At 44.4% G+C, this 24,471-nt stretch overlaps 1 protein-coding gene across 1 annotated transcript in view; it reads left to right on the top strand.

The window, feature by feature from the left end:
- Window positions 1-7,090, top strand: part of ASCC2 (activating signal cointegrator 1 complex subunit 2) — a 41,631-nt gene extending 34,541 nt beyond the window's left edge. The window contains exons 12-19 of the mRNA XM_040416685.1: window positions 593-667; window positions 746-914; window positions 1,005-1,213; window positions 2,513-2,632; window positions 3,797-3,994; window positions 4,104-4,194; window positions 5,029-5,111; window positions 6,838-7,090. Coding sequence (XP_040272619.1) covers window positions 593-667; window positions 746-914; window positions 1,005-1,213; window positions 2,513-2,632; window positions 3,797-3,994; window positions 4,104-4,194; window positions 5,029-5,111; window positions 6,838-7,009 — 1,117 coding nt within the window. The 3' untranslated portion in view covers window positions 7,010-7,090. The remainder of the gene's footprint in view (window positions 1-592; window positions 668-745; window positions 915-1,004; window positions 1,214-2,512; window positions 2,633-3,796; window positions 3,995-4,103; window positions 4,195-5,028; window positions 5,112-6,837) is intronic.
- Window positions 7,091-24,471: the final 17,381 nt, after the last annotated feature.

Here is a 24,471-nt window from a genome sequence, read left to right as displayed (position 1 = left end):
GAGTAAGTGGGGGAGATTTATCAAAACTGTTGGTTTAGTTTCCCATAGCAACCAATCATGATTCTACCTTACATTTTTCAGAGCTCCTTTGGAAAATGAAAGAAGGAATCTGATTGGTTGCTATGGGCCAGTTTTGATAAATCTCCCCCCAGTGTGTCACTTGTCAGCGCTCCCTATGCCCAGGCTGACACATGACATTCTCCTTTGTATAACTTACATCAGTATTAGGCCTCATTCACACGGCCGTTGTTTGGGTAGGCATCCGAGCCGCCGTTTTGGCGGCTCGGATGCGGACCCATTCACTTCAATGGGGCCGCAAAAGATGCGGACAGCACTCCGTGTGCTGTCCGCATTCGTTGCTTCGTTCCGTGGCCCGTTTTGCGGACAAGAACAGGCATTTCTACAATGGGCCGCCCGTTCCGTTCCGCAAATTGCGGCAGGCACACGGGCGGCTTCCGTTTTTTGCGGACCGCAAAAAAACTGAACGGTCGTGTGCATGCGGCCTTAGAATGATGAGACCATGTCAAAATAATATTGAATGATGTATTTAATTACTCTGAACGTGTAATGTATGAATACTTCTGGTATGCAGGTTTTTGTGTGACTATGATGAGCTGTTTCCAGTAGCGGATGACATCCACTTGCTACAACAAGTCTCCCCTTCTCTGTATCCTTTATGCACTCTCACAGTAGTGGGAATTTGTTTGTCCTTTTGCTTTCTGAGTTGTCCTTAACCCTATGTCAGGGATGAAACTCGCAGCAGGTATTTGTTAAATGGCGTCCAGAGTGCATCGGCAGAAGCTCAGAGACCCAGGCCGCATTCTGTGCCACCATCTCAAACTCCTCCTGACAGAAGCATAGAAGGTGCACCTTCAGGCAGCGAACAAAGCTCTTGTTACCCAGAAGAACCCGCAGTGAGCATGCCGACTTCCAGACTACTTCTGTGACCTTTCGTTCTAGGTTCTCCACTTTCCTGAATTAACTAATCAAGTCTTTTGACTCAGTGTGCAGGTGCTACAGCTGCTCCATTTCCTAGCGGTGTTGAGCTGGACTCTCTAGTGTCGCAGGTGAAGGATTTGCTTCCTGATCTGGGTGAGGGCTTTATCTTAAGATGTCTTGAAGAATATGGACACAATGCCGAAGGCGTCATTAACCACCTGCTGGAGGAAAACTTGTCACCACATCTGCAGGAACTAGATCGTTCTATGCCCAGGTACTGTGGGATCGAACATGTCTTTTGCTTTATGCATCTACCCAAGTAATATTAAAGGGGTTGTGTCCCACCTGACAGATATCATTATAAGATCACTTTCCCTAAATACCACCATTTATCAGAACTGCCTCTCTGCAGAAAATCCGTTTTCCTATTCAGTTGCTGTAGGATACATCCTGCATTGGAGCCTTGTAATGTAGGACGTAGGAAGCGTCACTGGTAGGAACAAGGCCACGGTTAGTGTCCCATGATCTGCTGATGTCAAGACACATCTCACTGCCCTAAGACATGGCAGCAGTCACACGACAAACCAGGAAGCAGGATTCAAACATTGGGGATACGGGAAAACTGCACATGAGGTCAATTTGAAAAAACATACACTTTAGAGTGAATGGCTCAACTTCCTTAAAGGGATATAATCAAGTATCATTTTAATACCTCATTGGTCATTGTCGATTTGTCTACTTATATGGTATAAAAATTACAGTAATATGGTCCAAACTTTAGCATTTTTCTGTAAACCTGGCCCAATGCACAGTGTCGGATTGATTGTTGGGGCAAGTAGTTTAGTTTTGGGTGTTAAAATGGTTGTCCGGGATCAAACTTATTTATTTTTTTAAAAACAGCTTACTCACTGTTACTAGCTGAGTCTATGTTCCCCAGATGTTTTTAGGTAGCTTTTATACTGCAGCATGGCTCCTACAGTCCCCAACGGATTGTTTACCTATCTGTTTATCTGTGCGATAATATCCTGCCGCACTGCACTGTGGCTCCCAGCGCAGCGCGGCATCTCCCGGTTTCTACATTCTAACATTGCGTCCCTGCACCCGTCTCCCTCATACATATTCATGCCTCATGCACATTACACGGGAGGAGTTTTCTATGCTAACTAGCATAGCGATCTGCCTCCTTATAAAGCTCCATGCCCGGTGACGTCACTGGAGGGGCGGGGCTTAGCGCAATGTCGGCCGGCCTAGTTACTGCCCCTCCATCCACTCTGCATAATTACTTAGGCTGCCAGTGTCGTCACCGGGCTCCCTGAGCAGCGGAAGAGGCGGCTTTGCTCGCCTGCAAGGGACCCGGTACGTCACTGAGAACAAGAAAACAGTCACTTCCGGCCAAGAATTTACTGGAGGAAATCGGGGCTTGAGAAATATGTGCAAAAAGTAGTACATGCAGTAGTACATGCAAGACCAATGTCCCCAATCCCGGACAACCCCTGTAAATGATCTGTACGATTTGTTCAGTCATTTATATTACATTACAAGATCCAGATACAATACATTCTTTACTTTGCAGACAGGAACAGGTGAATCCCTGCCCTCTTGTCGCCTCTCGGTCAAATGTTTTTGCAGATGATGAATTTGATGTCTTCAGTCGAGATGTTGTGGACACTTCAAGAATCTGGAAAGGAAGAAGGTAGAGATTATTCATTATATTTATATAGATTCTTTTTAACAGCACATGCATTCTGCCAGAAAGAACACCTGTCAGCAAGATCAACCCTAATCTACCAAGCATACTGCCGGGTAGGGTTGATTCTGCTGATCACAATGATACTTGTGTTGTGAAAATTGGTTGCAGCACTTTTATTCCTTATGTAAATTAGGGCATACGTGCACCAAGGCCAGGGCCTAACACCTCTATGCACCTCAGCTTTAACCACATTCCTCTGTACACTGAAGCTCTCATTTTTTCCCAGGAATGCCACAACAAATTTTCACAAGACATATATCATTTTAATTATCAGGATCAACACTACCAGGCAGTTCCCTGGTTTAATAGGTTTAATCATTCTGAGAGGGGGCTTTAAGGGTATAGGTAATTGTTCTTAATACAGTTAAGGGTCCATTCAGACGTCTGTAGTGTTTTGCGGTTCCCATATTGCGGACCGCAAAACATTGATGCCACACATCGCCGGCACTAAATAGAGGATTCCTATTCTTGTCCGCAGCTGCGGGCAAGAATAGGACATGCTCTATTTTTTGGCAGAGCCGCGGACCGGAAATGCGGATGCGGACAGCACAATGTGTGCTGTCCGCATCTTTTCCTGCCCCATTGAAAATGAATGGGTCCACACCCATCAAGACCCATTCTACGGACGTCTGAATGGACCCTAAAGGGGTTGTCCCAAGATACAAATTTATCCCCCATTCCTTTGGTATCTGATTGGTCTGACCGCTGGGACTCCCACCAATCCTGAAAACGAGGGAACCCATATCTACATATGAATGGAGCAGCAGGTCACGTGTGCGTGCTGCTTCTCCATTTATTCTGTATGGGACTGTCAGAGGTAGTCAAGAACAGCCATCTGCAATCTCCCGCAGCCGCATAAAGAATGAATGGAGGATGGGTCCCCCATTCTTGGGATCCCAACTGATCAGTTAGTTATCTGTTATCCAGTGGATAAGGGATTACTTGTAGTAACTGGAATACTCTTTTAAGAGATATAGTTGAAATGTGATATATATATATGACGTTGGGTAGTGCTGACCTGTTTTTATATATTCATGGAAGTAGCTTCAAAGTTTAACCCATGACAGTGATGAGACGAGCACTAAGAATTCCATTACCCCTGTGCAGGAAACACGAATCCGCAGCACAGATACTGTCGGATAAGAGCTCAATACTTGCACAGAAAGAGCGCTATTCCAACTATAGCATGGTTTCTGAAGAACACACTGTGGATGGCGACTACGATGATGAGTATGATGATACATATGATGGGAACCAGGTTGGAGCAAATGATGCAGATTCTGATGATGAGCTCATTAGCCGCAGGTCAGTACTGTCACCAGTATATATGCACCTTGCCAAGCATGTTTATGATTGTGCTGTGCTACATACCTAACAGCGTATATGTTCTTACTTTTATCATTTTATATCTTAGGCCCTTTACTATTCCTCGAGTACTCAGGTCTAAAGAGCAAGAAGAGGAAGAAGAGATTGAAGAGGAAGAAACCCAAGAACAAACTGTTCGGGTATTACTAAGTGGATGGCATATTACCATATAGACCAGTCTTACCATATCTGCAATACATAGTAACAATGACAGCAGTGGATCTGGTAACCTTAGTGTAGGTCTCCCCTAAACTCACCTTTACCAGAATTGTGCTGATCTAACAACTGACATGTCCCTTCCTGTATAAAGATAAATCATATGAAGCACACTGATAAGGACCGTCTACATTGAATATTTATTAATAATATCATCACACATTTGTTTAACTCTTTACAGGAAGCCAGCACTGCATAGAAGCTTTTTTTTTTTTTTTTTAAATCATTTTTAAAAGCGCATGCATGAATGTTACAGATCATCTACATGGTTTGTGCCACTCCATCGCCATTACCCTAGAGCAGGGATAGCCAATCTGCGGCTCTCCAGCTGTTGTAAAACTACAATTCCCACCATGCCCTTCTGTAGGCTGATAGCTATAGGCTGTCTGGGCATGCTGGGAGTTGTAGTTTTGCAACAGCCGGAGAGCCACATGTTGGCCATCCCTGCCCTAGTGCTTCCCACTGTTCTTTGTGTACTTGGCTTCAGAGATAACATGTCTGTCTACCCACATGTCCACTGAAGCAATCACTTGCCTTACCAGGCCTGAGGCCAGTGATCAGCCGGTGATTGACTGTGGTGGTCCCGTGTGACAGGCATGTCATTGCTGCAGTCAAGGGAACGGCTGGGGATTTACCACGTAAGTAATGGGAAAGCGGTTTTATAATTGGAGGCTCGCTTTTATATATTGCTTCTTACCGTGTTTTCTTTTACCATATTCTGCACTTTCTGACTGTGTAACTGGCACTGTGTTTTCCAGCACCCTGATCACTTTGTGCAGGACCCCGCAGTACTGAGAGAACGTGCTGAGGCAAGAAGAGCAAGTTACTTTGCAAGGAGAGGGTAAGCTTTGAAGGTTGTGCTTTTGTCTGCTAGGCTATGTCATGATCATACAGCTGTGTACTAGTCAGTTATATTGCATCTAAATATTTAAAAGGAGTCTGTCACCAGCATTTCACCTTTTTAACCCTTCCCACAGCTCCCTAGCATGCTTACAGTTAATAAAAACGTTACCTCTGGCATCAATCCTGGACTTATAGAACCCTCAAAAACGATCTCTAAAAGATATGCAAATGAGGGCTCGCAAGTGCCCAGGGGCGGCGTTACTCTCTTAGGTGTCCTGCTTGCTCAGCCTTCTCATTGCGTCCCCCCGCCCCTTCCTACCCTCTGCACGCCCATCCTTTCCCTCTGACCGCCTTTGTACTAACTTGTTATTCTGCCGATATCCCGCGCCTGCGCACTCATTCCTTTGGCCGGTGGACTGCCTCCTTTGTTGTGGTTTCGCGTCGTTAGCCGGCGCATGCGCAATAGTTACTGTGATGCCGTACAAGGAATGGGCATCGCAGTGCACATGCGCCGGCCAAAGGAATGAGTGCGCAGGCGCGGGATATCGGCAGAATAACAAGTTAGTACAAAGGCGGTCAGAGGGAAAGGATGGGCGGGGGGACGCAATGAGAAGGCTGAGCAAGCAGGGCACCTAAGAGAGTAACGCCGCCCTGGGCACTTGCGAGCCCTCATTTGCATATCTTATAAAGATCGTTTTTGAGGGTTCTATAAGTCCAGGATTGATGCCAGAGGTAACGTTTTTATTAACTGTAAGCATGCTAGGGAGCTGTAAGAAGGGTTAAAAAAGTGAAATGCTGGTGACAGACTCCCTTTAAAGGGTTTGTCCCACAGGATAGATGATACATGTCTGACTGCTGGGCACCAGTATCTAGATCAGGGGCCTTCAGCTTCAAATTCATCCTCACTACACAATTTTGAACAGAGTTGTGGTGCATGTGCAATGCCAATCAGAATCTACGGGGTAATTGAGTACAGTGCTTGGCCGTCTCCATCTGCTCCATAGACGCCAAATAGGGGATTGGTGGGAGACCTAGAGATCAGACATCCGTACTGTGTATAGGTAATGAATCTCCTTTGTGAGATGACCCCTTTAGAGGGCGGTCCCATTAGGACAACTTCTGTCCGTATGTTGTAGAAGGGGGTTCTTTGCTTGGGATCAAACTCTATTAGACAAAGACAACAGCCACGTCATAAAGCTACACTTCCTGGTCTGGAGGACTCCTATAATTTGATGCCGTGTAATACTACATTTCACCTGCAGCAGCCTGAAGTGTGTGGCTGCCTGCACGTTTCCCTATATCAGCTGATCTCCAGGGTTATCAACAACCTGACTAAGACAATCACCTGATCGCTGGGACAGCTGCATTGTGAAAGGTGGTGGTTTTGTTCAGACAGCACCTTTAAACGGGTTTTCTGAGAGTAGAATATTGATGACCTAGCCTCAGAACCTGCACTGCAACTTGCGCTGTGGCCTCCTCGCAGCATAGAAAGCACAGCGCAGTTCACAGCTGCTGTGCTTGGTATTGCAGCCCATGCCCATTCACTTGAAAGGGTGCCTCTTCGAACATCTGATTGGCAAAGGTGCCGAGAGTCGGACCCCCACTGATTAGATGATGATCTATCCTGAGGATAGTTCATCACTATTTTACTCCCGTAAATCCCCTTTAAGAGGCCAGTACACATAATAGTAAATCTAAAGTCAGAACTTTTTTTGTTTTTCCAGCATCCGACATGATACCAGCACGACTGCTGCTGGAACAACCCGGGGTCAAGGACAGAGCCGAGAAACGGTACAAGAGCGGAGAAAGAAAGAATCCAACAAAGGAGCCCGAGCAAACCACAACCGCAGGGTCATGTCAGATCGGAAGAGGAATAAAGGGATGATACCATCTTAATATTGCATTCTTTATAAGGAACTGCTGCTTAGTGACTGTATACTATTGCTTTTCGAGCAATAAATTCTTAAAATTTTGCACACAGTAGCATTTGACAAAAGCTTTTTTCTTGCTCTTATAATTGGGGGACACAGAAGGCCATGGGTATAGCTGCTGCTGCCACTAGGAGGCGACACAAAGCAAAAAAAGTGTTAGCTCCTCCTCTCAGCTATACCCCTCCTGCATACACTGAGCTAATCAGTTTTAGCTTAGTGTCTGTAGGAGGGAGACCTCCATACTTTGCAAGACGTCTTCTTTTGTTTTGTTTTTTCCTTTTTTCCTCTTTAGGTATGGGAAACAGACGCCTGGCCTCTCTGTTTACCCGGGGAGGAAGGCCAGTGTCGGTTCCCCTCACCGCCTGACCTCCCGTCGGTCCTAGAATCCCACGGCCGTTCTTCTCTGCCTTCTGTTCTGGCCGGAAGTCATTCTGGTCAGCCCGCTCCTACGAGAGTCCCCGGCTTTGCGGCCTACTAGGCTGCAACTTCCATCCTGCAGTTTGGTGGGCGGGGACTGTCCCTCGGGTGCGAAATCTTTGCGCCCAGATGTCCCCCTTCTCCAGAAGCCTGCTGAGCTCTGCCCCCAGCCTCTCTGTCCGGGAATAAAAAAAAAAAAAAAAAATAATAATAAGTTACCCTGGCACTATCAAGTGCTGAGTGTGGTGTCTGTTGCAGAATATACCCCCTCTAAGGTGGTGCATGTGCGCTCCCCTCATGCAGTTACTGACGCACTTCCCTGCAACAAGTCCACTGGATGTTTTTCATGCAACCCCTCTTCCACGGACGCGCACTGGCGCTGTACACCCTGTCGCGTTCCCCCTTCCTTAAGTGGAGTAGTTGCACTACCACTGCATACTGTACAAGCTGTCGCATTACCCCCCCTCCATGGATACTGTACAGCCTGTCGCATTACCCCCCTCCATAGGCGGTGTAATTGCACGACCACTGGATACTGTACATCCTGTCGCATTGCCCCCTTCCATAGGCGGTGTAATTGCACGACCACTGGATACTGTACAGCCTGTCGCATCGCCCCCTTCCATAGGCGGTGTAATTGCACGACCACTGGATACTGTACATCCTGTCGCATTGCCCCCTTCCATAGGCGGTGTAATTGCACGACCACTGGATATTGTACATCCTGTCGCATTGCCCCCTTCCATAGGCAGTGTAATTGCACGACCACTGGATACTGTACATCCTGTCGCATTGCCCCCTTCCATAGGCGGTGTAATTGCACGACCACTGGATACTGTACATCCTGTCGCATTGCCCCCTTCCATAGGCTGTGTAATTGCACGACCACTGGATACTGTACATCCTGTCGCATTGCCCCCTTCCATAGGCGGTGTAATTGCACGACCACTGGATACTGTACAGCCTGTCGCATCGCCCCCTTCCATAGGCGGTGTAATTGCACGACCACTGGATACTGTACATCCTGTCGCATTGCCCCCTTCCATAGGCGGTGTAATTGCACGACCACTGGATATTGTACATCCTGTCGCATTGCCCCCTTCCATAGGCAGTGTAATTGCACGACCACTGGATACTGTACATCCTGTCGCATTGCCCCCTTCCATAGGCGGTGTAATTGCACGACCACTGGATACTGTACATCCTGTCGCATTGCCCCCTTCCATAGGTTGTGTAATTGCACGACCACTGGATACTGTACAGCCTGTCGCATTGCCCCCTTCCATAGGCGGTGTAATTGCACGACCACTGGATACTGTACAGCCTGTCGCATTGCCCCCTTCCATAGGCGGTGTAATTGCACGACCACTGGATACCGTACATCCTGTCGCATTGCCCCCTTCCATAGGCTGTGTAATTGCACGACCACTGGATACTGTACAGCCTGTCGCATTGCCCCCTTTCATAGGCGGTGTAATTGCACGACCACTGGATACTGTACATCCTGTTGCATTGCCCCCTTCCATAGGCAGTGTAATTGCACGACCACTGGATACTGTACAGCCTGTTGCATTGCCCCCTTCCATAGGCAGTGTAATTGCACGACCACTGGATACTGTACAGCCTGTTGCATTACCCCCCTCAGTAGGTGGTGTAATCGCACTACCACTTCATACTGTACAGCCGGTCGCTTTACCCCCCTCCATAGGCGGTGTAATTGCACGACCACTGAAAACGGCACAGCCGGTTGCAATACCCCCTTCCATAGGCGGAGTATTTGCTCTGTCACTGGATAGTATATCCTGCGTTACCTACTCCCACAAGTTCAGTATTTACATGAACGGGTACAGTAATTGCACCACCATTGGATACTATGTCTACTACGCTACAGCACCAGGTACTAGATTTCCTATCATATTCCTACTCTTCCACGGGAGGTGTATGCCAAGAGACGGTACCTACTTCTACCCGTTCCTCCCCCACAAGTGAAATACGGGCGCAACCACTGGATACTGCAGCTACTAGCGCATTATCACCTTCGTTTTTGGTTGTTGGTTTAGAGTGCTGACATGGCAGTCTCTGTCATCCCAGGGTGTCTCCCCACAACACCGCTTTAAGTCCCCGTGGGACGCCACACTACATGGGTGGTCATGATACTTGACACGTCCTTAGTTGGTGCATCTGCCCTAGAAGAGAATTCGGTGGTTACTACTAGGGATGAGTGAATCGACTTCTGACGAAACATCCGAAGTCAATTCGCATAAAAGTTCGTTCCAATACTGTACGGAGCAGGAACTCTGTACAGTATTAGAATATATAGTCTCCGATGAGCCGAAGTTATTGCTTTGCGAAGACTCGCGAGACTTCGGGTACTAACTTTAGAAATTCATTTGTACTGTAAAAAACCATTTCCCGAACTCGGGTTCGGTTCCAAGGTACCACTCGGCTCATCGAAGCCAATACATTCTAATACTGGATTAATATACTAATGGTCGGCTCACAAGAAGTCAAAATTGCGTATTTATTATTAACTCTAAAAGCGCACCTATGATAAAACAAACCATGTAAATGAGAAATACATTAAGAGTAGAATCATATAAACATATATAAATAACCATATAAAATAACAGTATAAAATATTGAAAATGGTCACGGTCCCTCCTATGTAGTGGGCTGCGGAGCTCTAGCTGCCCACAGTTTTATATTACAACTGTTCATAAATTTAATTGCAGTGTCCTGCGCTCTTATTCTGTAATCCAGACTGCAGATGGAGTAAAAGTAAAAATACACACCTTGAGTTAATGTCCAGTATGACTGCGCATACAAAAAAGGAGCTGAATAAGGTAAGATATGTATACACCTCCCCAGAAGATGAGTGCACTATATGGTTGATTATAGTAGATTGGTATACACACAATGATTATATGTACGTTCACTCACATACATGCCAGTTCGCCTGCCTTGTATATACTGTGGTATATTTGATTCCTTTTCTCTCACACAGCATTAAGCGCAGATACGCTTCTTACCAGTTGTCTGTGGCTCCGTCTGTGGAGTGGTACCTGCTGGAATCTGTGTTGTATACTGGTAACGGCACTCTGCGCCTGCGTGATGTAAATTTCCGGACGCTAGCGGCCCCATGAGTCGTCTCTCGCTGGTAACGGATGCGCTGTAAATTTCCAGATGCCAAGGTGTAACTTTTCATATACTTTTATAACAATCTGTGGTATAGCGATCTGTGGTGTAACAAGGTATCTTCAAAAGGATGCAGTTGTTGGTATCGCCAGACGCGTTTCAAAACCGCAAGGGTTTCTTCCTCAGTGGCAAAAAAAATGTTGAAAAAAGAGGAACACACCGCTCCTTATAAAGAGCCAATGATTGAATTAAAACCTGGACATTCTCATACTGTACAGAGTTCCTGCTCCGTACAGTATTGGAATGAACTTTTACGCGAATCGACTTCGGATGTTTCATCCGAAGTCGATTTGCTCATCCCTAGTTACTACCAAGCGAATTGAGTATTACACTGCCTCTGAATACTGTTTCCACTTCTAGTTCTCCTCCTTTTCAGGTGGAATATTTAGGCTAGCGCTCCATTCCATGGCTACTACTGTATGTCCTCTTCTGCAGGTGGAGTATTTACGCTAGCACTAGAGATGGTAGCTACTACTGTAGGGCCTCCTTCCCAGGTGGCTTGTCTACCCTGACTTTGGCTTTTGTGGCTACTATGGCATAGCCTCCTTCTCAGGCGGAGTATTTACGCTAGCGCTACATATCATGGCTACTATTGTATGGCCTTCATGTAGGTGACATACCTTTTCAAGGCACATACTGTGCATCAACTGCTTTTCCCCCCTCACCGGACGGGACTATGGTGCCGTCGCATGTTGTCAATGCTAATAGATGTTTCGTTGCTGGAACGCAACACCCTTTCAACGTTATGCCCCTCTGCAAGACGAGTAATTGCGCTCCCCCCAGATTATGTTTCTGTCTACATGGCCAATATCCATACTCCTGAGGTTGGATTGTTACTGTTTTGGAACGCCTGCACTATTTTTTCTTACATGTCCAGATTTTCTCTGGTGTTTTTGCGACGTCGGACATAGTCATCACATTCTCTCCTGGAGAAGTATTTCTCCTATCTCGGATCAATCTGTGCATTCCGCTGATGACCGCATTGTCGCCTTCAGGCACAGTCGCTACACGGTGGCAGTAGATGGTCTCTGACGAATCTACACACTTCCGATATTTTTGTTCTTCAGCCTATAGTTGGGTCTGCCTGGTCCAGGCAGTTTGTGGAGTATCAAGCAGCTTTTTTTGTTAGAAGTCTCACGACAAGCCTCTACGGCATCTGTCTTCCACAATACCTGCTTCTTAGGGGGCGTTTCCTTTTTAAGCAGAGATGTATGCTGCACTCTTCTGCTGCATGGCTGGGATGCTATTGATCCCCGGGGACACAGTCTTGTCCTCTCAGACAACTCCCCATTTGTCCATGGTTTTTTATTTTCTACCTCTGATTGGTTCCCGTTTTGGCTTTTTGTCCCCCTTTGCCATCCCCCATCTCTGTTTTATATTCCATACTTTTTAGTCTTTTCTCATGCTGGATTCTTTACAAGAGAGTGGCTACTCGCTATTTTCTTTTACAAATTGGCCCACAGGGGTCTCCTCACGTACCTGGGGGATCCCTACAGGACTAGTCCTCTGCCAGTTGCCCAGTAATTCCTTCCAGTTTTCCCAGTTTTTTTCCTGGGTTGAAGTATCCCATCCTGATACTTATACATTTTGTAAGGTTGTGTCTGGGTTATCCTGTTGCTCGTTCGCCAGGTCTCGTGCATACCCGAATTCTACAGGTTCATGTCTGTTGAGTAAACACCCCTCGGTTTTCCATGGGGCCTATTGCCATGCAAGACATCCTGGGTTTCCAGTCCAGGTCCCCACAGCAATTCTGTGGAATTACCTTTCACAAATCATCTTCAGTCGCCAGTCATGCTTATTCTTCTTATGTGCTGCTATCCACATCTTCTGAAGCCTCTAGAGCCCTTGGGTTCCGTTTAACTGGGTTTACCTCTTTTTCCATTACGCCCCATGACAGCACCTGTGAGAGATCCTCCTCCTTCCGGACAGAAAACAGGAACTTCCCAGATCTTTAAATTGGTCCCATGCCTTCCACCTTTAGTACTCATCCTTGGGTCAAAAGGTTCATTAGGGGGTCCTCTAGACTATGTCCTATAGTTAGATCTAAGTCAGCCCCCTGGGACCTTAACCTGGTTCTTTCTGCTCTTACCAAGGCTCCGTTTGAGCCTCTGGGGGACATCCCCTTAAAGATGTTGTCCTATAAGACCATATTTTTAGTGGCCATTACATCTGCCAGACGAGTAGGAGAGCTGTCCGCCTTGTCCTCTTCCCCACCATATACTCAGATTCTGGAGGATAGGATTGTCAGGACCCAAAGAATGAGGGAGAAAGATCCTTTCATACTTTAGACGTTAGAAGGTGTGTCTGTGAGTATTTAGAGTCTACAAAGGACTTTAGAAAGACCCCGCAACTCTTTGTTCAATTTCAGGGTCAGAACAGGGGCTCAAAGGTTACAAGCCGTACCTTAGCCAGATGGATCAAGAGAGCGATAGGTTTGGCATATTCACTATCAGAGTGTCAGGTCCCTTCAGATTTTTCAGCCCATTCTACCAGGGCAATAGCCTCTTCCTGGGCAGAAAAAGGGTGTGCTACTATAGATCAGATCTGTAGGGCTGCAACGTGGAGTTCTCCCTCTACGTTTTACAAGCACTACAGGTTGGACCTTTCATCTGTGCAGGATATGTCTTTTGGGAGAAAGGTGCTGCAGGCTGTAGTCCCTCCCTAATAGTTATCTAGTCTAGTCTCTCACAGGTGCTGTCATGGGGCGTAATGGAAATACTTTAATTACTCTTACCGGTAATATGTTTTCCATGAGCCCATGACAGCACCTACATAATTCCCTCCCTTATTTAAAAAAAAAAAAAATATATATATATATATATATATATATATATATATATATATATAATAATAAGACTTTTATTTATAAAGAATGATGATGAAAAAAAAAAAAAAAAAAAAAAAGAGAGAAAGAGAAATTTACTCTTTAGTATGGTGCCAAAGAAGAGATATGCCTGGCATATATTTGGTGCAGAGTTTTTTCTATTATGTTTTCTCGCCTATGTTGTTAGTTTTTACTATATATGTGTGTTGCTGGTCCCAGGAATCTTGTCAAATACTGAAGGTGGAAGGCATGGGACCAATTTAAAGATCTGGGAAGTTCCTGTTTCCTGTCCGGAAGGAGGAGGATCTCTCACAGGTGCTGTCATGGGCTCATGGAAAACATATTACCGGTAAGAGTAATTGAAGTATTTTTGCCCAGTCTAAGACGCCGTGCGTTCTGCGCTCTCTTCCTGTCCTATTCACGGTTCCTGTGCATCCTTTCCCCACATTTCTGTGCAGGACCGGCCGTAGATTTGTTCTAGTCTTTTATTCCCTCCCCATGGTACTGCTCTTTAACGTCTCATTGTCTCCTGTGTCCCCCAGTGATACAAGCAAGAAAATAGGATTTTTTGTGCTTACCTGTAAAATCCTTTTCTAGCTGAGTTCATTGGGGGACACAGCACCCACCCCGTAAGTACATTTCTGGTTCTTTTCGGTGGTGTTCTTGGTTCTGACCTATCTCCAGCTCTCTTTCATACAATTGGTTTCTGTTGGCTTCTCCTGGCTGCTCCTACTGCTTTTGTACTAACCGATTAGCTCAGTGTCTGCAGGAGGGATATAGCTGAGAGGAGGAGCTAGCACTTTTTTTTGCTTAGTGTCACCACCTAGTGGCATCAGCTATACCCATGGTCTTCTGTGTCCCCCAATGAACTCAGCGAGAAAAGGATTTTACAGGTAAGAACAAAAAATCCTATTATTTCTGGGTTGCAGTGCTCTTCTAATGTTAGTATTCATTTCAATGGAGTAGATTTATCAAAATTGGATTTTTATACTTACCGTAAAATCTGTTTCTCGTTCAATGCACTGGGGACACAGCACCATGGGTATATGCCCAGCTACCACTAGGAGGCACCAGACATCAAAAAGGTTGGCTCCGCCCAGGTGGGCTATACCCTCTCCACAGCACTAGGCTATTCAGTTTGTATCAATAGCAGTAGGAGAGAGAAACAAAAGTGAAGAACCAACATGTCCTGGACCGAGAAAGGAAAGGAGAACAGCAGCCCGGTGACAGGGAGAATAAGTAAAAACAGAGGGTGGGATCTGTGTCCCCCAATGCATTGAACAAGAAACAGATTTTACGGTAAGTACAAAAATCTAATTTTCTCGTTAATGGCATTGGGGGACACAGCACCATGGGACGTCCTAAAGCAGTCCTCGAGGGTGGGATTGAAATCTGATGCAAAAAGAAGGGTGCACAGGTGCAGAAGAACCATGTGACCCAACAGGACCAGGAGAGACCCTAGCATGAAATGGTTCCAAAGAAAAATATGGGAGACCATCAGGATCCCAAGGACAGGTGCCTGGGAAACAAGGCCTGCAAGAAGTAACAAAGGGAAACACCCAGCTCCACCAAAGGTGGGAAGCAATATACTGAAACTAACAAAGCAACTCTACTCCGCCCAGGAAGGGGGGAGACCTATGGATACCAGGTATGCCATGTATGCTAGAAGCAGAAAAGAGTGATGAATACAGCATCAGGAGATGGAAACATCACCACCACTGGGACCCGCATCTAAATCGAGAACGGAGCCCTGTAAGGGCACTGCGCAGCCGCCATTCATTAATTTTCTGTGGGGCTGGCGAAAATAGCTGAGCGCTGGCTCAGTGATTTCCGTTGGTCCAATTCACTTCTATGGGGAGCCGGCTTGGTGATGGCCGGACGGAGTCCTCCAGCCACCACCTTGCAGGGCTCCGTTCTCGATATAGGTAAGGGTCTCAGCAGTGGGACCCACACCTATAGGACAATGGGGGCATATCCTAGCGATATGCCCCCATTGTACATGATGAGACAACCCCTTTAAGCTTATATTACACGGGCAGATAATCTTTCAGATCATTGCTAACAAGCTTCACATATGAATGCTCGTTAGCGATGATCTGGCTGTGTAATACTGCCGCCAATTACCAGATGAACGGGCAAATGCTCATTAATCAGGTAACTGGAATCTTTCAACAGGTTTTCCGACGGCAGATCGTGCTGTCTAATCTGGTGCCGGCAAACAGTGATTCAGTAGGGGGGCGAGCGATGGCATTAGTGATCGCTCCTCCCCATACTGAGGAGGACATCACTGCATGTAATAGCAGCTATCTCCGCTAGCGAGCAGTCGATTGCCGTGGAGGAAAGCTTCCTTCCCAACAATCGCCTGCATGATCTGCTCGTGTAATATTAGTCTTAGGCCTCTTTCAGATGAGCATGACCTTACTTCTACAGAATTATACTGACAACGTCAGTATAATTTTGTAGATGCAGGTCATGCAGAGACACACAGCATTAAATATCATTATAATGTTGTGCTCTCCTGCGAAACGAGCCGTGTCCATAATAGGAAATCACGCTCACACATGGAGCATGATTTCCACACAGGAGACGCTTGTCTGAAAGAGGCCTTACCTGCAAAAACTTTGCAGACATTGTTATTTGAAAACTGCATGCCTTGAAGGTTTGTGGTAGTATTTTCTTGCTGGTTCAAATGTCATGTCTACGAATGCTTAACCACTTCACATCCGGGCCGATTTTGCTGAACTGGTTTTTAGATGCCATGTCCCCTTTGAAGCCCCCCTGATGCGCCCTTACAGTAGAAACTCCCAAAAAGTTACCCCATTTTGGAAACTAGGGGATAAGGTGCCAGATTTATTGGTACTATTTTGCGGTACATATAATTTTTAATTGCTCTATATTACGTTTTTTGTGAGGCAAGGTAACCAAAAAATGGCTGTTTTTATTTTTTACAACATTCATCTGACAGGGTAGATCATGTGCTATTTTTATAGAGCAGGTTGTTACGGACGCAATTATATCAAATATGTCTACTTTCTTTGTGTCAGTTTTACATAATGTTTTTTTCAAAAATGCTTTATTATGTTTTTGTGTCTCCATATTCTGAACGCCATATTTGTTTTATTTTTATGCCGATCGTCTTGTGCAGGGGCTTATTTTTTGCAGGAAGAGTTGCCGTTTTTATTGGTACCATTTTTGGGTACATAATTTTTTAATCATTCATTATAACACTTTATGGGGCAAGGTGACAAAAAAATTGTTTTTTTTAGCAGTTTTTATTTATTTTTGCAGCGTTCACCTGAGGGGTTAGGTCATGTGACATTTTTATAGAGCAGATCGTTACGGACGTGGCGATACCTAATATGTATACTTTTTCTTATTTATTTAAGCTTTACACAATAATAGCATTTTTTAAATTAAAAAATGATGTTTTAGTGTCTCCATAGTCTGAGGGCCATATTTATTAATTTTTTTTGACCGATTGTTTTAGTTAGAGTCTCGTTTTTTGCGGGATGAGGTGACAGTTTGATTGGTACTATTCTGGGGGGCATACGCCTTTTTGATCGCTTGGTGTTACACTTTGTGATGTTAGGTGACAAAAAATGGCTTTTTTGGCACAGTTTTTATTTTTTTTACGGTGTTCATCCAAGGGGTTAGGTCATGTGATATTTTTATATAGCTGGTTGTTACGGATGCGGCAATACCTAATATGTATACTTTTTAATTTTTTATTTACTTTAACACAATAGCATTTTGTTCTGAAAGCTATATTTTTTTTTTTGAGCGATTTTCTTATGTAGGGACTCCTTTTTTGCGGGATGAGGTGACTGTTATATTGGTACCATTTTTTGGGACATACGCCTTTTTGATCACTTGGTGTTGCACTTTTTGTGATGTAATGTGATATATTTATAGAGCTGACCGTCACGGCCGCGGCAATACCAATTATGTCTATTTTATTTTTTCAATTTTTTATATATTTTTTTAATTCCTTACTTGGGGAATTTTTTTTACATGTAATACCTTTTTTTATTTTACACTTTCTGTCCCCTATAAGGTCATACAAGACCTCTGGGGGACATATAACTTCACTCCCCCCCCCCCCCCCCCCCCCCCTATTGATTTCGCCTGTTACTGGGGCTGACATAGTAGTCCCAGGTACAGGGGAAATATACCCCCCAGAGAGGCTTTACAGCACTATACAGCCTCAGTGCAGGGCTGATCGAGGTCTGTAGAAGACCCGACAGCTTCTGCATTCTCCCGGACCGCCGGGACAGGAAGCGCATAGCGCTTCCTGATCTGTACACACAGCGCTCGTTGAGTGCGGTATATACAGCGATCTAGAAGGCAGGGACACCTGGGAACTGTCCCTGCCTTCTCTCTGGGTTGCCCTGCTGTCACTGACAACGGGCAACCCGCTCTGCAGATGCACAATTAGCGTGCAGCTGACAGGACGTTCAGAAACGTCCATTCAGAGATAGAGATCCACCTCCTGGATGTTTATACTCAACAGGCAGACGGGAGGTGGTTAACCACCTCAGCTCCCCTAGCTTAAACCCCCTTAATGACCAGACCACTTTTTACAATTCTGCACTACACTACTCACGGTTTATTGCTCGGTCATACAACTTACCACCCAAATGAATTTTACCTCCTTTTCTTCTCACAAATACAGCTTTCTTTTGGTGGTATTTGATTGCTGCTAAGATTTTTCGTTTTTCCGATATTAATCAAAATAGGCCACAATTGTTCAAATATAATTACATTTTTATACAAGTTTGTGTCAGAATTTATTGTGCTACATGTCTGATAAAAAAAAATCCAATAAGTTTATATTTATTAGTTTGCACAAAACTTATAGCATTTACAAACTATGGTACAAAAATGTGAATTTCCTCATTTTGAAGCAGCTCTGACTTTCTGAGCACCTGTCATGTTTCTTCAGGTGCTAGAATGCCAGGATAGTATAAATACCCCCCAAATGACCCCATTTTAGAAAGAAGACACCCCAAAGTATTCGCGGAGGGGCATGGTGAGTTCATGTATGATTTAATTTTTTTTCACAAGTTAGCGGAAAATGACACTTTGAGAAAAAAAAAATATAATAAAGTTTCCATTTCTGCTAACTTCTGGCAAAAAAATAAAAAATCTCCCACGGACTCACTATGCCCCTCAGTGAATACCTTGGGGTGTCTACTTTCCGAAATGGGGTCATTTGTGGGGTGTGTTTACTGTTCTGGCATTTTGGGTGGGGCTAAATTGTGAGCAACCCTGTAAAGCCTAAAGGTACTTGTTGGACTTTGGGCCCCTTTACGCACCTAGGCTGCAAAAAAGTGTCACACGTGGTATCGCCGTACTCAGGAGAAGTAGGGCAATGTGTTTTGGGGTGTATTTTTACATATACCCATGCTAGGTTATAGAAATATCTCTGTTAATGACAACTTTTCAATTTACAGAGATATTTCTCTCACCCAGCATGGGTATATGTAAAAAGACACCCCAAAACACATTGCCCTACTTCTCCTGAGTACGGCGATACCACATGTGTGACACTTTTTCGCAGCCAAGATGCACAAAGGGGCCGAAAGTCCAACGAGTACCTTTTAGGAGGGCATTTTTAGGCACTTGGATACCAGACTTCTTCTCACGCTTTAGGGCCCCTAAAATACCCCACATGTTGACCCCATTTTGGAAAGAAGACACCCCAAGGTATTCCATGAGGGGCATGACGAGTTCATAGAATATTTTTTTTTTTGGCACAAGTTAGTGGAAAATGATTATTATATATTTTTTTTTCTCTTACAAAGTCTCATATTCCACTAACTTGTGACAAAAAATAAAATTTTACATGAACTCGCCATACCCCTCACGAAATACCTTGGGGTGTCTTATTTCCAAAATTGGGTCACTTGTGAGGTATTTATACTGCCCTGGTATTTTAGGGGCCCTAAAGCGTGAGAAGTAGTTTGGAATCCAAATGCGTAAAAAATGCCCTGTGAAATCCTAAAAGTACTCATCGGAATTTGGGCCCCTTTGCGTACCTAGGCTGCAAAAAAGTGTCACATGTGGTATCGCCGTACTCAGGAGAAGTAGGGCAATGTGTTTTGGGGTGTATTTTTACATATACCCATGCTGGGTGAGAGAAATATCTCTGTAAATGACAACTTGAAAAGTTGTCATTAACAGAGATATTTCTATAACCCAGCATGGGTATATGTAAAAATACACCCCAAAACACATTGCCCTACTTCTCCTGAGTACTGCGATACCACGAGTGACACTTTTTTGCAGCCAAGATGCGCAAAGGGGCCAAAAGTCTAACGAGTACCTTTTTAGGAGTGCATTTTTAGGCATTTGGATTCCAGACTTCTTCTCACGCTTTAGGGCCCCTAAAATGCCAGGGCAGTATAAATACCCCACGTGACCCCATTTTGGAAAGAAGACACCCCAAGGTATTCCGTGAGGGGCATGGCGAGTTCATAGAAGATTTTTTTGTTTGGCACAAGTTAGCGGAAATTAGTTTTTTCTCACAAAGTCTCCCTTTCCGCTAACTTGTGACAAAAAGTTCAATCTTTCATGGACTCAATATGCCCCTCAGCGAATACCTTGGGGTGTCTTCTTTCCAAAATGGGGTCATTTGTGGGGTGTTTGTACTGCCCTGGCATTTGAGGGTCTCCGCAATCATTACATGTATGGCCAGCATTAGGAGTTTCTACTATTCTCCTTGGGCCTCATGGACTCGACCGTTGTTTGGGTCCGCATCCGAGTCGCATTCATTTCAATGGGGCCGCAAAAGATGCGGACAGCACTCAAGTGTGCTGTCCGCATCCGTGGCTTCGTTCCGTGGCCCCGCTAAAAAAAATATAACACGTCCTATTCTTGTCCGCGCTTTGTGGACAAGAATAGGCATTTATATTGCCGGCGCCTGTTCTGTTCCGCAAATTGCGGAAGTCAACACGGGTGCCTTCTGTTTTTTGCGCATCCGCGGTTTGCGGACCGCAAAAAACAGCACGGTCGTGTGCATGAGGCCTTATATTGAGCATACGGGTAATGAGATTTTTTTTTTTCGTTCAGCCTCTGGGCTGAAAGAAAAAAGGAACGGCACAGATTTCTTCATTCGCATCGATCAATGTGGATGAAAAAATCTCTGCCAAAAAATGTGCAAAAAAGCTGCGATCGCTAATAAAGATCCAAAAAGCTCAAAAGTGATCTTTATAGCGCCGCAGCAATTTTACGGTGTTTTTGCAGTGATCAGAAAAAAACATTTCTGTCACTGTGGTGGGGCGGACTGAACGCAAGTGTGCGCACAAGATCAGGCCTGATCGGGCAAACACTGCGTTTTTTGTAGAGCCTAAGGTGACCCTAATGTACTGATATAGATCTGATTGCGATCAGTCTTGATCACTTACAGATACTATATAGTACTAGTGCTGATTAGTGACAGCGATGACGCTAATCAGTGACTGCGGTGCGGTGGGCGCTAACTACCTAACAAGTGGCTAACTAACTGGCGGTGATAAGGGACCCTTAGGCCCCATTCACACGTCCGCAATTCTGTTCCGCATTTTGCGGAACGGAATTGCGGACGCATTCATTTCTATGGGGACAGACTTTGTCCCGCTCGGATCCGGAATTGCGGATCTGCACTTCCGTTCCGCAAAAATATAGAACATGTCCTATTCTTGTCCGCAATTGCGGACAAGAAAAGGCATTTCTATATAGTTCTGGCAATGTGCGGATCCGCAAAACACATACGGACGTCTGAATGGAGCCTTACAGGGGGGGTGATCAGGGAGTCTATATGGGGTGATCAGGGGTTAATAAGTGGGGGGGGGGGGGAAGGGTGTAGTGTGGTGATTGGTGCTACTTACAGAGCTGCCTGTGTCCTCTGGTGGTCGATCCAAGCAAAAGGGACCACCAGAGGACCAGGTAGCAGGTATATCAGACGCTGTTAACAAAACAGCGTCTAATATACCTTTCTGGGGTTAAAAAAAATATATATCACATCTACAGGAGAAATAAACAGTGGAAAAATAAAAATTAAAAAGTGAAGTTAAATGTCCCTCAGAGGTCTTGTATGACCTTATGGGGGACGCAAAGTGTAAAATAAAAAAATAAAAATAAATTGTTTTATTAAATAAAAAAGGTTTCACATGTAAAAAAATAAAAAGTATACATATTAGGTATCGCCATGTCCGTAACAATCTGCTCTATAAAAATGTCACTTGACCGAACCCCTGAGGTGAATGCTGTAAAAATAAATAAATACGGTGCTAAAACCACCAATTTTTTGGTCACCTTGCCCCATAAAGTGTTATAATGAATGATCAAAAAAATCATATGTACCCAAAAATAGTACCAATAAAACTGGCACCTTATCCCCTAGTTTCCAAAATGAAGTCACTTCTTGGGAGTTTCTACTGTAAGGGTGCATCAGGGGGGCTTCAAATGAGAAATGGCATCTAAAAATCATGTGGCGCTCCTTTTCTTCTGCGCCCATACAGCAGTTTATGACCACATGTGGGGTGTTTCTGTAAACCGCACAATCTGGGTAATAAATATTGTTTTGTTTAGCTGTTAACCATCGATGTGTTAAAGAAAAAAAATTGGATTAAAATGGAAAATCTGCCAAAAATGTGAAATTCTAAAATTTGATCTCCATTTTTCTTTAATTCTTGTGGAACACCTAAAGGGTTAACAAAGTTTGTAAAATCTGTTTTAAGTAACTTGAGGGGTGTAGTTTCTACAATGGGGTCATTTATGGGGGTATCCACTATGTAAGCCCCACAAAGTGACTTCAGACCTGAACTGGTCTTTAAAAAGTGGGTTTTGGCAATTTTCTTAAAAATTTGAAGAATTGCTTCTAAACTTCTGAGCCTTCCAATGTCCTAAAAAAATAAAATGACATGTACAAAATGATCCCAACATAAAGTAGACATATGGGGAAGGTTAAGTAATAAATATTTTATCAGGTATCACTTTGTTTTAAAAGCAGAGAAATTTAAAAAATTGCTAATTTTTCAAAATTTTTGGTAAATTTGGTTTTTTCTTAAAAGGTGAAATATATTGACTCAAATTTATGACCATCATGAAGTACAATGTGTCATGAGAAAATCTCTGAATGACTTGGATAAGTAAAGGCGTTCCAAAGTTATTACCACATAAAGTGAGATATGTCAGATTTGCAAAATTAGGCCTTGTTAGGAAGGGGGCAAATGGCCCAGATGGGAAAGTGGTTAAGATGGATAAACGCAAATGTGTTAACGATCCAGACAATTTCTGCTACAAATGTGGCAAATACACTACTTATGATCAGTGCAAGAATCTGACAAAGCGAGTGCGTCTTGCAGCCTGGGATGCATTTGTGCTACTAGTGCAGAACTTCCTTGGGAACAGACGAGCTGCAAACTTTGCTGAATTAGTAGACAACATGCTTACAGCATACGAACAACTTGGCTGCCGAATGTCATTGAAAGTGCATTTCTTACATTCCCATCTTGACTTTTTCCCACCCAATTTGGAACACGTAAGTGACGAACATGGAGAGCGGTTCCATAAAGATATTTCTACAATTGAGAACAGGTATCAAGGCCGCTGGAATCCCAACATGATGAGGGACTACTGCTGGTTTTTGCAACAGGAAAATGTGACCGTTCACAAACGCAAAAGCAGATGCCTGAAGCACTTTTGACAGTACTGGGCCTTGCTCATATAAGACTTTTAAACTGAAAAACAAGACTTTTTGAAATTGTTATTCTATTACATTTTCATACACTGTTTACTACGCAAACTTTGATGTAGATCAGGTAATTGTTGGAGTAAGGCTACTTTCACACTGGCGTTTCAGGGATCTCACAAGCAGCCCAAAACGGATCAGTTCAGCCCCAATGTATTCTGAATGGATAAGGATCCGTTCAGAATGCATCAATTTGGCTGCGTTTGGTCTCAGTTGTGTTTTTTAGACTGTCACTAAAACGCAGCTTGCAGCATTTTTTGTGACCGTCTGACTATGCGGAGCCTAACGGATTACTGACACAAATGGTGCAATTGAAAACGGATCCGCCCCCCCATAGACTTTCAATGCAAGTCAAGACGGATCCGTTTTGACTTAGACTTTTTTTTGCATGAATAATGCAAACGGATCAGTTATTAACAGATACAAGCGTTTGCATTATTCGTGCTGATCAGTCTGTGCAGATACAAGACGGATCCGCACAAAACGAGTGTGAAAGTAGCCTAAAACTCATTCTGTTCAAAATTATTCAATGCTTTCCAAGTGCTTAATTCATTTTGGCATACTTATGCTAATTCTGACTTCGGATTTGTAATCCGCACACTCGATTTAGTATAGGACAAAATGTTTTTTGTTGTTGCGTGGTGTCAAGGTATGAGTGCTGCAGCCAATCACTGGCCTCTTCAGTTAACCGCTGAGGCGAATGATTTATTACAGCGGTCATGTGTTGTCGACATGACATCACTGCTGCAGTCTGGTAAATATATTGGCTGGGAGAAACAGAGAGAGTGGCAGCACAGAATCTGGCAGGTAAGTAATAATCACTTATTTATTGTACGTGGATCCTGTGTTGTCTGGTTTCGTCCCGAAACTGCACAGCCCCTTTAAATAGCAGAGAAAGCTGTTATTCCACTGCACCGCCACTACAATGCAGAAGGCGTGCAGGCAAACAATAAAACCAATGAAGTTCGGGCATTAGTGCCACAGCCACTTCAAACAGCTAATTGGTGGGGGTGCCAGGAGTTACTAATGACCTGCCCTGATAACTTATCACGAAACAGGGATATCCCTTTAAGGTCTATTAGTCATCGTGGCAGATTTGTTGCAGAAATTTCTGTAACTGAAAAATCGGTGCCATTTATCTCAATACATTTGTTTTGGCTGCAAGCTTCTTTCAGAATAGGACAGCGGCAGACATTTCTGCAATACAATCTGCAGTGTGAATTCGCTCTAAGACGGATGACAACGTAACGGCATGGTA

This window comes from Bufo bufo, chromosome 2 (genome assembly GCF_905171765.1).
Source record: "Bufo bufo chromosome 2, aBufBuf1.1, whole genome shotgun sequence".
NCBI classification, from domain to species: domain Eukaryota; kingdom Metazoa; phylum Chordata; class Amphibia; order Anura; family Bufonidae; genus Bufo; species Bufo bufo.
This window is presented reverse-complemented; position numbering and strand designations above follow the sequence as displayed.